This window comes from Capricornis sumatraensis, chromosome 4, assembly GCF_032405125.1.
Source record: "Capricornis sumatraensis isolate serow.1 chromosome 4, serow.2, whole genome shotgun sequence".
Taxonomy (NCBI): Eukaryota; Metazoa; Chordata; class Mammalia; order Artiodactyla; family Bovidae; genus Capricornis; species Capricornis sumatraensis.
In genome coordinates, this window is record NC_091072.1 from 117,700,749 (window position 1) to 117,717,404 (window position 16,656).

General features: G+C 48.5%; 1 protein-coding gene across 1 annotated transcript; it reads left to right on the top strand.

Moving 5' to 3' along the window:
• The first annotated feature begins 10,080 nt into the window (after positions 1-10,080).
• Positions 10,081-15,037, top strand: APOL6 (apolipoprotein L6). Its single transcript, XM_068971483.1, has 4 exons — positions 10,081-10,112; positions 13,092-13,917; positions 14,616-14,681; positions 14,915-15,037. The coding sequence occupies exons 1-4, from the start codon at positions 10,081-10,083 to the stop codon at positions 15,035-15,037; spliced, it is 1,047 nt and encodes a 348-aa protein (XP_068827584.1).
• The last annotated feature ends 1,619 nt before the right edge of the window (positions 15,038-16,656 follow it).

Here is a 16,656-nt window from a genome sequence, read left to right on the forward strand (position 1 = left end):
TGGAAAAGGAAATGGCAACCCACTTTAGTATTCTTGCCTGGGAAATCCCATGGACAGAGGAGTCTGGTGGGCTACAGTCCACGGACTTGCAAAGAGTCAGACATGACTTGTCAACTAAGCAACAGCAACAACAGGAGACCCCACAGAGCTCCCTGGTCTTTTCCGCCACGTGAGGGCAAGTGAGAAGTTAGTTCTCACCAGAATCTCACCACCTGGCTGCCTGACCTCAGACTTCCAGCCTCCAGACTGAGCAGCAAATGTTGTTTACAAGCCACTCAGTCTGCATAATTTCGTTACAGCAGCCCAAAGGAACTAAGACACACCCCAGCACACAGGGGATGGCCATGTGACACCAGCTAGCCAATCAGATCCTCAGGAACACAAAACTGGAGCGGAAGAGAGGGACAAGTGGCCGAGTCATGTGATGGAAGCAGCCTTGTGCATCAGTCCCGAGGCCCCGACAAGTTACCAGGCTGCCTGCTTCCTGGTCTCTCCCAGCCTTGCTGGTCCAGATGTACCTTTGAGGCTGGAGCTGCCCCAGAGGCCTTCCAAAAGATTCTGAAGTTTAAGTGAGCTCTGCTAGAGTCCTCGAGCTGCTGTGACTGAGCCCACATGCCGCAACTGCTGAAACCCGTGTGCCCTAAAGCCTGTGCTCTGCAACATGAAAAGCCTTTGCACTGCAGCTAGAGAGTGGCCCCGCTCTCTTCAGCTAGAGAAGGCCTGTGCACAGCAATCAAGACCCAGCACAGCCAAAAATAAGCAATAAATAAATACATAAGTAAAAATGAGCCCTGCTGTGCTTTTGATTTAAATGAGTGATTATGTAATATTCTAAAGCAATTATTTCATGTCCCCTTAAGATTTAGTAAATAAAGGGAATGAATCAAGCATTAAAACGAATAAATAAACAAGCTCAAGAATCAGTCTCTGTTGCTTGCAGTTCAAAGGACTTAATAAAATCATACCTTCAGACAAGTGTCTGATATTCAACTCGATAATGGTTCAGCCACAATGAAGGGGCCAGGCCTCAGGCCAAGGGAAGGTGAAGCTTGCTCAGTTGTGTCCAACTCTTTGCGACCCCATGGACTGTAGCCTACCATGCTCCTCTGTCCGTGGGATTCTCCAGGCAAGAATACTGGAGTGGGTTGCCATTTCCTTTTCCAGGAGATCTTCCCAACCCAGGGATCAAACCCGGGTCTCCCTCATTGTAGGTAGATGCTTTACCATCTGAGCCACCAGGGAAGCTCAGGCCAAGGGAAGGTGTCCAGGAAATTCTGATTTCCTGCAATCTGGCTGATTAAACAGATTGGTTTAATCTGTTTAAACCAATTGAAACAGATTCCCAGTTAGGTCACTATAGTAAAAATGTTGTGGTTTCTTTTCTTGCTTGTTTGAAGATTCCCTGGAGAAAATAATGGCAACCCACTCCAGTATTCTTGCCTGGAGAGTTCCATGGACAGAGGAGCCTGGCAGGCTACTCCACGACTGAGTAACTAGCACTTTAACATCTTTAACTTTCGTTAACAGTAGAAATTCTCTAAGTGTTTGACAAGCGTAACTAGGATATTTTTAAAAATACCCCCCAATGCATGTGGTGGTGGTTTAGTTGCTAAGTAGTGTCTGACTCTTGTGACCCCATGGACTGTAGCCTGCCAGGCTCCTCTGTTCATAGGATTTCTCAGGCAAGAAATCTGGAGTGGGTTGCCATTTCCTTTTCCACCCCCAATGCATAGTTCCCTTTATTTGCAAACTGTTCCTCTCCCCTCAACCCCGATCCTGTTCAACAGTGGCTAAATCTTGTGCTTCATTTCCCAAAGAATAAGAATGGGAGGACAAGTCCTCAGGGTACGGGAGGGTTGAACATGATTTCAGTTCAGTTGAGTTCAGTTGCTCAGTTGTGTTCAACTCTTTGTGACCCCATGAATCGCAGCACGCCAGGCCTCCCTGTCCATCACCAACTCCCAGAGTTCACTCAGACTCTTGTCCATCAAGTCGGTGATGCCATCCAGCCATCTCATCCTCTGTCATCCCCTTCTCCTCCTGCCCTCAATCCCTCCCAGCATCAGAGTCTTTTCCAATGAGTCAACTCTTCGCATGAGGTGGCCAAAGTACTGGAGTTTCAGCTTCAGCATCAGTCCTTCCAATGAACACCCAGGACTGATCTCCTTTAGGATGGACTGGTTGGATCTCCTTGCAGTCCAAGGGACTCTCAAGAGTCTTCTCCAACACCACAGTTCAAAAGCATCAATTCTTTGGCACTCAGCTTTCTTCACAGTCCAACTCTCACATCCATACATGACCACTGGAAAAACCATAGCCTTGACTAGATGGACCTTTGTTGGCAAAGTAATGTCTCTGCTTTTGAATATGCTGTCTAGGTTGGTCGTAACTTTCCTTCCAAGGAGTAAGCATCTTTTAATTTCATGGCTGCAATCACCATCTGCAGTGATTTTGGAGCCCCCAAAAATAAAGTCAGACACTGTTTCCACTGTTTCCCCATCTATTTCCCATGAAGTGATGGGACCAGATGCCATGATCTTCGTTTTCTGAATGTTGAGCTTGAAGCCAACTTTTTCACTCTCCTCTTTCACTTTCATCAAGAGGCTTTTTAGTTCTTCTTCACTTTCTGCCATAAGGGTGGTGTTATCTGCATATCTGAGGTTATTGATATTTCTCCCGGCAATCTTGATTCCAACTTGTGCTTCTTCCAGCCCAGCGTTTCTCATGATGTACTCTGTATATAAGTTAAATAAACAGGGTGACAATATACAGCCTTGACATACTCCTTTTCCTATTTGGAACCAGTCTGTTGTTCCATGTCCTGTTCTAACTGGTACTTCCTGACCTGCATACAGTTTTCTCAAGAGGAAGGTCAGGTGGTCTGGTATTCCCATCTCTTTCAGAATTTTCCACAGTTTCTTGTGATCCACACAGTCAAAGGCTTTGGCATAGTCAATAAAGCAGAAGTAGATGTTTTTCTGGAACTCTCTTGCTTTTTCCATGATCCAGTGGATGTTGGTAATTTGATCTCTGGTTCCTCTGCCTTTTCTAAAACCAGCTTGAACATCTGGAAGTTCACGGTTCACGTACTGCTGAAGCCTGTCTTGGAGAATTTTGAGCATTGCTTTACTAGCATGTGAGATGAGTGCAATTGTGCGGTAGTTTGAGCATTTTTTGGCATTGCCTTTCTTTGGGATTGGAATGAAAACTGACCTTTTCCAGTCCTGTTTTAGTGAGTAGCTTTCCAGGAATGGGAGGGAACGAGGCAGAGGAAGAAATCACCTGCAGTTTCTCCCCCATTGTGCTCAAACTTGGCATAAGTGGTATAAAACCTTCCAATGGGTTTTGGGGTGTGGAGGGCGTGGCTGAGAGCAGTAAGGAGGCTGTTGCTGTTTAGGTGGATAGAGGGGCTGAAACACCTCCTGCCTCCCCGGCCTGAGTCCAGTCTTCCCACTGAAGCCCCCAAGGCCTGAGTGAGGCCTGGGAGACAGGCTGAGGGATAAAGGACTTCACAGAGAGATAGGAGCCTGGTCTCAGGGTGGGCTGGATGCTGGGGGTGGAAAGGCTGAGAAGCTTACAGCTCCTCAGAGCCAGGCTGGCACCAGGGAGCCGGCAGACAGATGCCAGGGGGTATTTCACCAGCAGGAGGCAGCAGGCACCCAGTTGGAGGGTCGGGCAAAGGGGGCCTCTATGCAAGGCAGCCAGACCCCAGAGAGACCACACAGGCACCTCCAGCCAGATGCCACCTAGGGCATAGCAAACTTCGGGAAGGGAAAAGCCCCTGTTAAAAGGAAACAGAAGGGCTTCCCTGGTGGCTCAGCGGTAAAGAATTGCCTGCCAGTGCAGGAGACACAGGTTCGATCCTGATCCAGGAGGATCCCACATGCCCCAGAGTGACTAACTAAGCCCGTGCACCACAACTATTGAGCCTAGTTCTAGAGTCAGTTCAGTTCAGTCGCTCAGTCGTGTCCGACTCTTTGCCACCCCGTGGACTGCAGCCCGATAGTCTTCCCTGTCCGTCACCCACTCGTTCTGGATTCTGGGAGCTGCAGATGCTGAGCCCCTGCACCCTAGGGCCCGTGCTCTGCAACAAGAGGAGCCACCCGATGAGAAGCCCACACACCTCACCTGGAGAGTAGTCCCCACTTGCTGCAGCTAGAGAAAAGCTAGCAAAACAGTGAAGACTCAGCACAGCCAAAAATAAGTAAATGAGTAATTTTTTTAAAAAAGGGAAACAGTAGCCCCCAGATGGAGTCACTCAGGTTAAACTCACAATGGCAAAGCAAGACTTAGCACTTACCCTAACTGCAGCATCAACTCCCCAGGAAGGGGACCTGTCATCAATCAGCCTGGTGGGGTGATTCCGTTCCCTTTAAGAGGTACGCTTTGCCTGAAACAATGCACTCATTCTCTGCTACTAATTTCCTTTTTCTATCTCTTTCCCCCTTGAGAAACCTTTCCTTTTCTACAATTCAGCTCAGCTTCTATTTGCTAAATGGGGCACCGCCTAATTTATGAATTGGTGCATAAAGCCAATGTGATCCTTACATTTACTCAGTTGAGGTTTTTTTGTTTTTTTTTTTTATGCCCTGATAGGAAATTGGGGCCTGAATTTGCCGAATACTCACCCACAAATGACTTACTCTGAAACCATGCCTGATAGGGTTAAAAAACCCATATTGAAACTGTGCTCCATTAGAGTTAATAGAAACTGGTGACTAAGAAATTCCTGAGCTTGCGTTGCAGAACAGGAGGTAAGAACAGCTTGTTAAAAACTCCCCCGCTTGTAACCCGCCTTCCCTGACCAGGCTCACCTTAATTATTTTCTGACTTCTTAACCCCCCTATGGAGACAAGTCTGCGTATGGGTCATTGTAGTAATAGGTAGATGGGCTCAAGTTGTTTTCCAAGAACTTAAGGTTGACTCTGGTCCGTTTCAAGCCAGCTAAGAGTGTAGGGACCACCTACCCTAAAACTGGACCTGCTCAGGTGTTCAAAGAACAACCTTTTGACATCAAACTATACCCTCAGATCACACTAAGAGCTACCACTTTAGAACACAACTCCCCCAGAGAAGGATGTGACTCAGATACACTTGCACAGAACCCTGATCACCTCACCTTTTCCTCTGCCTCCCATCTCCCTGCTTCTTTATCCCGTAAACATCTCAAGCCCATTGTCTTTAGGCAGGCATGTCTGAGATTCATTCTCCTATCTCCTCACTTGGCTGCCTTGTGAGTAAACTCTTTCTCTGCTGCAAACCCATGGTTGTCAAGAAAATGTTGCCGAAAAGATTGTGTTTCATATGCAAGAGATGGAGGTTTTTTCTTTGAAGCAAGTTGGAGATGGTTAGGGGAGTTTAAGGAAATGAACTGATTTATGTTCATCTGGGTTACAGGGTGTGCTTTCTGTCCCACCAGAGAAGCAGGTTTCCTGGAGGTGACAGGTAATTGGCTCATCCAGCGTCTCTTAGGGCTATGGTTTCATAAAAACCACTGTAGCAAACACACCCTGCTGCCCTCAGTCCAATGGCCGGCCAGTCCCTGAGGCTCCCAGGACTGAGGAGAAGCCGCGCCTGGTGTGTTGCCAGGGAAACAGCAGGGAGGCCCGGATGGCCCGGTGGCCCAGGGTTGGTCAGTTCCACCTCCAGGATGGCTTCAGGTCAGAGCATCTCCAGGTGTGGGAGGCCAGGACACCAGGGAGTCCCCATGAGTCCCAGCTCAGGGCCCTCCAGCTTCTCATTTCTGCTCACCGGCCCAGGAAAAGCAGTCAGTCCCCATCCTGCAGACCAAGCCTGGCTGGGTGGACTCCCCACCACGCCCCCCAACAAAGCAAAGCCCCCAGCGTGGCCTCAGGGGGTACTGAGGAGAGGGCCTGGGACCTCTGGGCGTATAAATGTAAACAAATCACACAGCCCTAGGTTCCAGCTGGTGTGTGAACACACACACACATACACACACATGGACAAATCTCAGCCCATGACTGCCCAAAAGGCTGTTCCCACAGGCACAGGGTCTAGAACTGGGGCTGTCATTTCTTAGCTATATGACCGTGGGGCAGGCCACCCCACCCTCTTGAGCTCTCAGTTTCCTCATTTGTGAAATGGGAGGGAGCATCAGGACCACAATCCCATGTCTCAAATCAAAGGGGTCAGAAGCGTTTCAGTTTCCAATTTGGGGGATTCTGGAAAGGTGCAGATATTATATATTATGTAACACCCCCTGAAGCCCTCTTGTAGAGTAAACCCTAAACCTGGGAGTTTTTGTTGTTTGTAATGCAAGAGCCTGACTTAATCTTTTATTGCTGAGGCATCTGCTTCGAAGATGGTGATATTGAATAAACACATTGGTAGCCTCAGCACTCGATAAAAAGCCAGCTGCCTTCCCCATGGAGGCCCCTTGGTTTTAGAGCTCTTGGTTGATTTTAATCACTGACCATTTGGGTCACTTGCTCCCGTGCCTTCAATTTCCCCTCTTACGTTTAAATTTACCAGTAAAGAGGGAGCCCTTGAAGACTCAGGGCCCCACCTTTGACCCCAGTAAAAGCAGAACCCCAGGCTCTTCTGTTCTGTCTTTTCTCCATTCCCCTCTTAACCACCCCCCCACCCCAGGTCTTGTAAGTAATAAACCTTTATTTAATTAATCAAATTTTTTTCTTTTATGTAATTTTATAGTCCATGGGGTCGCAAAGAGTCGGCCACAACTGAGCTACTAACACATAAGTCTTAAACCTTTATTTATTTTTAAGTTTTTTGATGGTTATTGCTGCAGGGCATCTTGAAAGCTTGAGAACCCGAGGGGTGGTCCAAACACAACATGGGTTATTGTACACTGAGACCGGGGCTTCCCTGGTGGCTCAATGGTAAAGAATCATGCAGGGAACCAGGGTTCGGTCCCTGGGCGGGAGAAGCCCACATGCTGCGTGGCGGCTGAGCCCATGAGCCGCAACTGCATAGCCAGTGCTCTAGAGCCTGGGAGCCGCAACTGTGGAAGCCCATGTGCCTGGAGCCCGTGCTCCTCAGCAAGAGGAGCCGCTGCGACGAGCCACTCATGCACCCCAGCTAGAGAGGAGCCCCACTCGCTAGACTAGGGAAAAGCCCACAGAGCAGTGAAGGCCAGAACAGCCGAAACCAAATAAACAAATAAATGCAGTTATATATATACATAGCCCTGAGATCAGCCCCAAACACCCTCCTTGTTCAAACATTAGGTATATTTCTGCAGAGAAACTGAATATTCAATAGAAGGTGGAGGCATCAAAACTATACACTTGTTCCAGCTCGGGTCATTTTACCACCAAATGAACTATGAAAAAACGTTTCTGTTTTCCAGAGCCTTTTGCGTTTCACAGTCACAGAAAAGAGGTCTTCGACTTTGAGGTTGACCCCCTCCTCGGAGGGCAGGTGAGCGCTCTCATGGCAGGACCGTGGACGCATTTGTTAGGTGTTGGTTCCACGCTGGGCATTGCCTCATTTGCTTTGGGGCTCCTCACTCTGGCTCTCTGACACAGGGGCTGTTTTACTAAATACCCATTTCACAGACGGGGAATCAAGGCCAAGGGCAGTTGAGAAAGCGGCTCACAGTGACACAGCTCCAGATGGTCTGCTTGACTTCAGAGTCCTTGGAGGACGTAAGCACCCTCGCTCTGCTCTTGGAACAGTGCAGCCATTGCTCAATAAGCCCTGGGGGGGTCTCCCCCCACCGCACGCCCCCCTCCCCAAGTGGTGCTTTGGCATTGACACTTCGGTGCCTGCCTCACTGAACTTGAATCCAGTTTTGCAATCAGAGCCTCGGGTCTTTCCCATGATGAGCAAGACCAGCTGGAGACTCTGCTCTGTGTTTTTGCCCTCCTGCAGCCTAGACGCTCACAGCCCTCCGCTGGATCTGAGACCCCTGGAGGGGAGACGAAGGCAGGCCCTTGGGACCTGAGGCCACGGTGAGTGCTTCATTGAGAGCAGGTGGGCCAGGAGACCCAGGAGGAGGGCTGCTCTGCGGCCTCACTTCTAAAGGACAATGGGCCCAAGAGGTTGCCCCTGCAGTTGGTTTGGGAAAAAGAGTTACTGTCAGGAACCCCCATGCTGTTCAAATCCCCATCCGGCCAGCTCCTAGTGTCAGCTCGGGTCTGAAATTCAGTTTCTTTACTTGATAAATTGGGATAGAAATCTCTCCCTCAGAGGTCATTTGAAGTTTAAATAAAAACATGATTAAGCATGTGATTAGACCAACCAAACTGCATCTTCCCCTCCATTGGCTGGGGACCCCTGGATCATAGACAGAGAGAGAGAGAGGCCCTGGACCCCAGAACATAGGCGACATCATGGGCCAAGGCATTTCCCTAGCTGTTCTCTACAAGAGTGGTTTAGTAGTATCATCTTTATAGGAAAAGATGCCAGAGGAATTGTCTCAAAATTGCCACCTGCAATGTTTCTTGGGTTGTATGCTTATTTAGGGAGTCTGAGGGGCAGGGGTTGGTGATAAAGATTAAGGGGATTATCTCAAAGCTGTGTTCCAGAGTATCCAACTTCTCTGACATCAATGGTGTATATGAGGGAATTGGTTTGAGGGGAAGGGACAGAATACAGCAGAGCTGAAGGCTCCCCAAGCAACAAAGAAAGTATCATACATATCAGCTCTCATATGAAAATGACTTCTCTAATCCTCGCCCATCATTTCCATCCCTCTCCCAACATAACATCCTCTGACATCTCCCGAGAGAAGGTCAGTAGTGAGAGGATGGGACCTGGTAGGACCAAAGGGCTCCCTGCTGTCACTTTAGCTCTTCATTTAGTAGGAATAATAGGGGAAATGGGGGAGCTTTCAGGAGCTGCTGGGAAAGGCTGGGGCTCCTCCAGGGTTTCTCAGCCTCAGCACCGCTGACAGCTTGGACTGGACCGTTCTTTGCTGTGGGGCCGTCCTGCACACTGTAGGGTGTTTAGCAGCATCTCTGACCTCTACCTATTAGGTGCCAGGAGCAGTGTCCCCTGACGCCCACCGCTGAATGTCTATGGGCATCACCACTATCCCCTGGGGAGAAAGCTCATCCCTGATGGAGATCCACTGCCCGAGACCTAACTGGAATCACACGGAGCTCCTCCACTTCCCAAGTGCTCGACATTTGCTTTGTAGTGTATTTCTAGCATTATTTATTTGGGGCTGTGCTGGGTCTTCATTGCTTCGAGAGCTCTAGCTGCAGCTAATGGGGCCTTCTCACTGCAGTGACTTCTCTTGTTGCGGAGCACAGACTCTAGGGCGTGCGGGCTTCAGAAGTTGCAGTTCCCAGGCTCTGGAGCACAGGCTCAGTAGTTGTGGCACACGGCCTTAGTTGCTCTCTAGCAGGTGGGATCTTCCCCGATCAGGGATTGAGCTAGTGTTTACCGCATTGGCAGGCAGGTTCTTTACCACTGAGCCATCAGGGAAGCCCTCTCATTTTTTGAAGCTACTGAATGTTTTTAAAACCACGACAACATGAAAGAATTTCACAGACATTGTGTTGGGAGAAAGAAACCAAAGAACTGACACCATTGACATGAAATTCAAGACCAGGCAAACAAATGAAAGGTTATAGAAATCAGCGTAGTGATCACCCATGTGGTGGGGTGCATGTTGGCTGGGTTGGGGTTAAGGAAACCATCTGTCCTTTATCTCGATCTGGGTGGTGATGACTCGGATGTGTGACATCAAAATGTATGAAACTGAGGACTTTATTTTGTGTACTTATCCTATAGAAGCTCACCTCAACATATAATGTAAAAACAACAGTTTTCAAATATTTAGTCCTTTATGTCTTATTATTATTTGGATTTCGCATCATCTAAAATCCCTCCACACTTGAGTTTCTTTTTTGAAGTTTTAAAAATCTTTTTGTCCATAACTCATAGCAGGTGGAATCTTAGTTCCCTGATCGGGATTGAACCTGTGTCCCCGGCATTGGAAGTGTGGACGGAAACTTAACCACTGGACTGCCAAGGAAGTCCCCACACTTGAATTTCATACTATTTCATGGAACTTGTTTCCTGTGTCTTCACCCAGAAAATCCTTTGAATCGTGGTGACAGCTCTCATTCTCCCATGGACAAAATGAGCATGGATTTGGTGCCACAGAACCTGCTGGACAGGTAGGCAGGGAAAGCCTGCAAGACCGGTGTCAGTTTGCGAAGGTAATCCAGAGCCCTGTGTCCCTGGGGAAAGGGCAACTTCTACAGAAATGCTTAGGCATTCTCACGACATGTGACAAATGTGTTCCAGGAGAACAGCCATGAATGAGGCCTGCCTTCTCACTGGTCATTATGTATGTGAAGATATGTCCCTGGGAGAAAAATATTCCACAATTTACACTATTTTGGAGCACAAGTCAAGTTCTTGTTAGGTACCTGACCCTGGGCAACAGGACTCCGAGGGCAGAAACTGCCCCCTTGGACGTCACTTCTGTGAGGTTAATGTATCACCAAAAAAGCCCTTTAACATTGCCTCATTCATGAATTTAAGCTCCAGCATGCATTCACCAGCAGACATAGCTTCGCCAGCCCCCACATAGGCCATCAGCCAGTGTCTCCTGAGGGAATTAGGTGAGCTACATATGTGTAACAGAATTAGACTGTAGTTCTGTGTCAGGAGGCATTGCTGCCTAACATAGGATGCGTGCATACTCAGTCATTCAGTCCTGTCCAACTCTGCAACCTTACAGACTGTAGCCTGCCAGGCTCCTCTGTCCACTCTAGTATTCTTGCCTGGAGAATCCCATGGACAGGGGAGGCTCGTGGGCTGCAGTCCACGGGATGCCAAGGAGTTGGACACAACTCAGTGACTAACACTTTCACGTTCCATCTGGGCTTCTGCTTCCACCACAGAAAAGTAAAGGAGGAAGCTTAGATCTTCCCTAGGGCTCCTTCTGCCTCTGATATCCTCCTGTGGGCCTCACCTGGCCTCCTCAACTCGCCCTGAAGGAGTTGCACCCAGGGCCCTGAGCTTGAGGAAAGCACCTGAGGGAGCAGGCTTTCTTCCTCACCCCCCAGACTGCTCTTGCATGGAGGCCACACTCAGCCGAGCCGGTGAAGATCCCTCGGTACTGCCTAAGGACACGGAGAGGGGAGGGCCGGGGAAGGGGTCCTCTTGTCCCTGACTTCTTCCGTGAAGAATCAGTCTGCTTAAGAGAGGGAGGAAAGCCAACCCGGTGCCAAGGAGAACACTCGGAACATTAGTGATCATTTATCTCAGCCCTCTCAGTGTGTGACTCCTGAGAGAAACAAAGGCACAGCAGAGTAACCGAGTTCAAGCGCATCAAAGTGAAGGATGCACTATGCAATACAGTGCCCCTTCCCGCTGACTCACCCCTGCGTGTACAGGGCTCCCAACCTCCCGCCCAGCACCTGGTCGCCTCTTCCTCCTACTTTCCTCAGACCTTTCCCTGCCCCCAGTTAGTCCCAGGTTCCTGATCGTGACTCGGATCTTAGCATCGGCCACTGCCCCACCTCAGTTACATTTTCATAGCCTCTTTGAACAAGGTTGAAAAGGTCCCTTGGCGCTAATCCATTTCCTCCATCCCTTTGGCCAAGGCTCCATTTCTCTCATTTCCTTCCAGATGCCCCTCTTACATCTTTCTTCTCTGAAGCAAATTAGCAGCTCCTAACGATGTTCTGGGACATTTCTTATTAATAGTTGGGTTAGAGGTAACAGAGATGCTAGGAAGATGCAAGGAGAATGTGAAGTCTGGAGTGGCAAGAAGATCCAGAAACCATGTGGGTGCCAGGGTCCAGCCCTGGTGGACCCAGGGTGATTTGAAGGGGAGATGGAGTAGGCGAGGAAAAAACTTATTTATTTATAAATATAAGATTAGATTAGGAAGAAATAGTGTAGTAGGAGAATTTAGTGGAGAAAAGAGGCTGCATAACTTGGTTTACGTGGAGAACTAATAAAGCTTCAGACAAGGAGCTTGCACCATCTATGTTAGGCCACCGGCGTCCTCTTGAATAGCGGGGGGTGCCCCACCTTGGGCTCCCTCTCGTGTGGATCTTAGAAGCCGGGGCAAGTAAATAGACATGGTGAGCCTCCATGCCCCAGATGGGAATTCAGCCTGAAATTAGAGTAAAGAGGAGACACGGGGGAAACTAGTCCTTCCAATGACTGGCCCGGCCTCTATTGTCTAGAAAGGCCTTTTATACCTTTTTGATTGTACATAGAGATCAATGGGTAAGACAAAATTATGCAGCGTTAGCAGCCCAGACTTTTATCAAAACCAGGCTTTTCTCTCTGCATACTGTATACACAAGTCTTAGGTGATTTATATCATCTTCTGGCCAAAAGGGCCAATTAACATTTTACAGCCTTTTTTCTGATAAGGGTTTTTCAACCAGAAGACCTATTTGTGTTGTTTTTTTAAAAGTCTGGTGCCACTCTCAGAAAGTGCTAAATAGTTACATTCTTATATAGAAAAGATACAGCAATTTATAACAAGTAAAAGGAGTACAGTGATTTATAACAAAAGAAAAGTAACTAACTCAAAAGTCTAGTGTTGCTAACATCAAAACTACTATATACCTTTTTCCATATCCTGATTACATTGATTAATATCTTCTCAGGTGCCTAAAAGATAAAGAATATGGAGGCCTGGCAGCAATCATTGAGTCAACAGTGAAATCTGTCACCAATATGATTTTTAGCTCTTTAGAAAAGGCTCTGTATCTTTAAGATGCTTTAAGCTTTGTGCCTCTCACGGTTGGGGGGCTGTAAGCAATTTACAAGCTGTAAAAAGTCTAGGGGAACCTGTTAGGCAAGCTAGAGAGTTATCAGAGGGGGTTTGAACCGAAACATCCCTTTCAAATGCAGAAGACTAAAGCCCTGAGTTAACTTTATCTAGAGTGTGTCTGAAGAGTGGAAAAGTACAATACAACAGGGCAGACAGATTCTGGTTTGGGGGGTACATGCTCAGGAAATTCCAGGGGGAAACCCTGAGGCTTGACTCGCCTTGCCCATCAGGCCTCTCCACATGACCTTGTCATGGGTGGGATTCCTCACACTGGCTCCTGGCACGTGGGCTTGGCTAAGAATTTGGCTTTCCCATCCGGGGGACTGGAAATCTTTATTTCACTCATCCACAGGGACGCGGATGACATTCTTCCGTGTGATGATGTGAAGCCGCAAGATAGTGACCTGTCAGCTGAAGAAAGAATATTTTTGGAAGAGTTTCCCAACTTGAAAGGGGAGCTGGACGTGGACATCCAGAAGCTCCATGCCCTTGCACATCAGATTGACACAACACACAAAACCCTCACCAAGACCAGCGTGGTGGCCAATTCCATCACCGTGGTCTCCAGAGCCATGAGCATCCTGGGCTTAGTCCTTGCTCCGGCAACAGCAGGGGGAAGCCTGGTGCTCTCCACTGCGGGTAGAGTTTTGGGGACAGCAGGGGAGGTCACCAGTATCTTGACCAATGTTTTGGAACGTTTTCACAGTCAAGAAGCCCAAGCTCAGGTTGGTAGCCTAATGCCCTCCCGTGGCCGAAAAGTCAGGCGAGCCGGGACGGACTACATCACGGCCGCTGGAAAGGTGATTCAGAATTGTAGAAGCACCATCGAGGATGTTCAGAAGAGCATCCATGCCTTTCAGATCACCAAGGCCCACCCACGCCTGGCCACCGCTGCCAAGCACCTCCTGACCACTGGCCAGGTCTCAGCCCGAAGGAGCAGGCAGGTGCAAAGGGCCTTCGAAGGTACCACGCTGGTGATGAAAACCAAGGCTCGCTTGCTGGGCAGTGCGAAGGCTGGCTTTTCCCTCAGCGTGGACTTGGCCTCCCTCCTCAAGGACTGGAAGCAGCTGAAGGAGGGAGCCAGAACAGAGCTTGCGGAAGGGCTAAGGGCCCAGGCTCGGGAGCTGGAAAGGCAGCTGACACAACTCACCCAGCGCTACGAGAGCCTGCAGCAGAGGGTGAGGCTGTGCGGTCCCTCGTGGGTGGCACAGAGCGGGGGGAAAGCTTTAACTGGGTGTATGGGTGCTGGGGCCTGTGGGAGGGGTCATGAGGAAGCCAGTGTGTGTACAGTTTGCCTGCCTATTCCCGAGGATGTGGGGCGTCTGGTGGCCCTGGAGGTCCAAATGGCATCAAGTGCATCTTGAAACTGTTCTGGATAGACCTGTCATGCCTTCTGTTTTCCCATCAAAACTTCTTCTTTTTGTTTTTTAACTTTCCTTTATTTAGAAAAACAACTTTTTATTTTGTATTGGAGTATAGCCAATTAACTATGTGATAGTTTCAGGTGGACAGCAAAAGGCCTCAGCCATACATACACATGTACCCATTCTCCTCCAAATTTCCCTCCCATCCAAGTTGCTACGTAACATCCGCCAATGCTTCTTGACTTCCCTGTACTGGGAAGAGGGTCTTCCCAGCAGTACAGAAGAGGACACTGAGTCCAAGGGAGCATTAGGGATTGAAATGTATCCCCCTAACCTTTACACACAGAAGTGCTAAGCCCAAAGGTGACGTTTTGTCGCTGGGGTCTTTGGGGGGCGGTGACTGGGGTGGAATGAGGTTGTAGGACTGGGGCTGTAATCCTCGGAGACTGGTGTTCTTATAAGAGGAGGAGGGAACACAGGGGGACTCTCTTTCTCTGCCTACACCGGCACAGAGGAAAGACCATGTCTATAAGCCAGGAGGCGTCCTCACCAGGAGCCCAACCGACCAGCACCTGAATGTAGGGCTTGCAGCCTCCACAACTATGAGAAAATACATTTCTGCTGCTTAACCTCCCAGACTGCAGTGTTCATAAGGAGCTTATATAACTTGCCAAACGCTTGCAGCAAGGTGGAGGGAATCAGAATGACAGCCGGGAAGCCTGACCTAGGAGCCTGGGCTTGGATCTCCATGCTGAGCTGCCCCAGTAGCTTCACTCTGATTGGTGTTTTTGTGGCTTTTTTTTTCCCCCAGAAACTCTTGCAAGAAAAAAAGCCTGTGAGCTCTTCAGAGGGAACCATGGGGACTGTGCCTCTGCCTCCAGCCACGTGTGGGGAAGCTGGATCCCAGGTGACAGGGGAAGATGAAGGCAACTGAGCTCGGGGTCTCTGAGTGGAATCAAAGGGGACCAGGGAGGGGGAGGGCAAGGTTGGCAGAAGCAATGCCTGGAGACTTACCAGCTGGCAGGCCCACAAGGGGCTGGTGAGTGTCACACTGTCTGCTAGTGGGAGTCAGTTGGTCCCCCCTCTTCCTTCCTGCAAGTAACTCACTCCCTGGACTCCAGCATCTCCTCCCCTCACGCTTACTCTCTTGCATTGTTGACGCCAGGCTCTAGGTTAAGTACTGACATCAGACACAAGGGCTCCAGGGATGGAGGATATGTTGTGTTCTCCTTCGGGTTGCCCTTCTCTGTCCTTCCCCTCCCCGACCTGGGCAGTAATTGCCAGAGAAGTTCCTGGAGGTTTGCACAAAAAAGGATGTCACTGGAACCTGCTCAACCAGATTCGCATTAGGAAGGGGCCTCTCTGTCTTCCTCACTGAGCGCAAGTTCTTGGAGCTCCTCAGGACCTTGGAACCTGTAAGGACTCTTAATTCCCAGTTCACCCATCTTACATCTTTTTTTTTTTTCTTTTCTGTGTTTCAGCTCCTATTTTAGAAGTCATGCATGGACGTTCAGCACAACTTTTTAAAATTCAGGAAAGTAATAAGGGAAGAAAATAGTGCCCCAGTCAAGGCTGACAGCTGCTGGTTATTTTGCTGGAGAATTTTCTTCCTGAGCTTTTCTTGCTTTGGGCATTACTGCCTACTGGAGAGCCTTCTTCAAGGTTGCATTGTAAAATAGATTTTTCCTGTAACCCACTGAGTTTTCTTTCTTTTTCATTCTCAACTCCCTCATTTGTCTGCAGAGCTATAACCTTCCATTTTGGTGTTTTCACTTAGGAATATTTTCTACCATTCCATGTTTCCCTGTGTTTTTATAGACATTGCGTTTTTTTGTTACAAACTATTCTTTTGACTGTACCTATAACCTTTTAATTAGATATATATTAGTCATCACTGTTAAGTGGCCAAAACCAATTTAAACAGACTTATACAAAAGAAAAGAATTTATTGGCTCATGTACTTTAAAACCTTAAGGGAACAGTGAGCTTCAGGTGTGTGTGTGTGTGTGTGTGTGTGTGTGTGTCTGTGTGTACCCAGGGGATTAAAATGATGTCATCAGGCATCTGTCTTTCCATGTCTCAGAAAGACTTCCATCAGGTTCAGCCACCTTTGCCTCATCACCCCCAGGTGTGCCTGCTGCTGGCTGGGGGCTCCCACATGGAAAAGGGTGGGGCAAAGTCTAGAGACCCACTCTGATTGATCAGGACTGGTTCACGTGCCTGTGCTGGCACTGGTTGCTAACATGGGCTATGGGAACTCTCTTCTGATTCAGGGTTTTTAAATAGTTGTCTCCCAGGCTGTGGTTCCTGCTTTTTTTGCTGCCATTCCCTTTTTATAATTTTTTCATGAGCCTAACAGTAAGTAAACAGCTTTCATCCCATTTAATATTGTTCTGTACGTGTGCATGAGCACTGTTCAAGTTCTGAATAAATATTATCAATAATACTTGTATAAAATACTGTGTTCACAAAACTAGGGGGTTTGTTTGTTTTGTGGAAAGTTTGGAATGAAAGAAAAGAAAGAATCAGACAATGGAGACTGGAGATTCACGT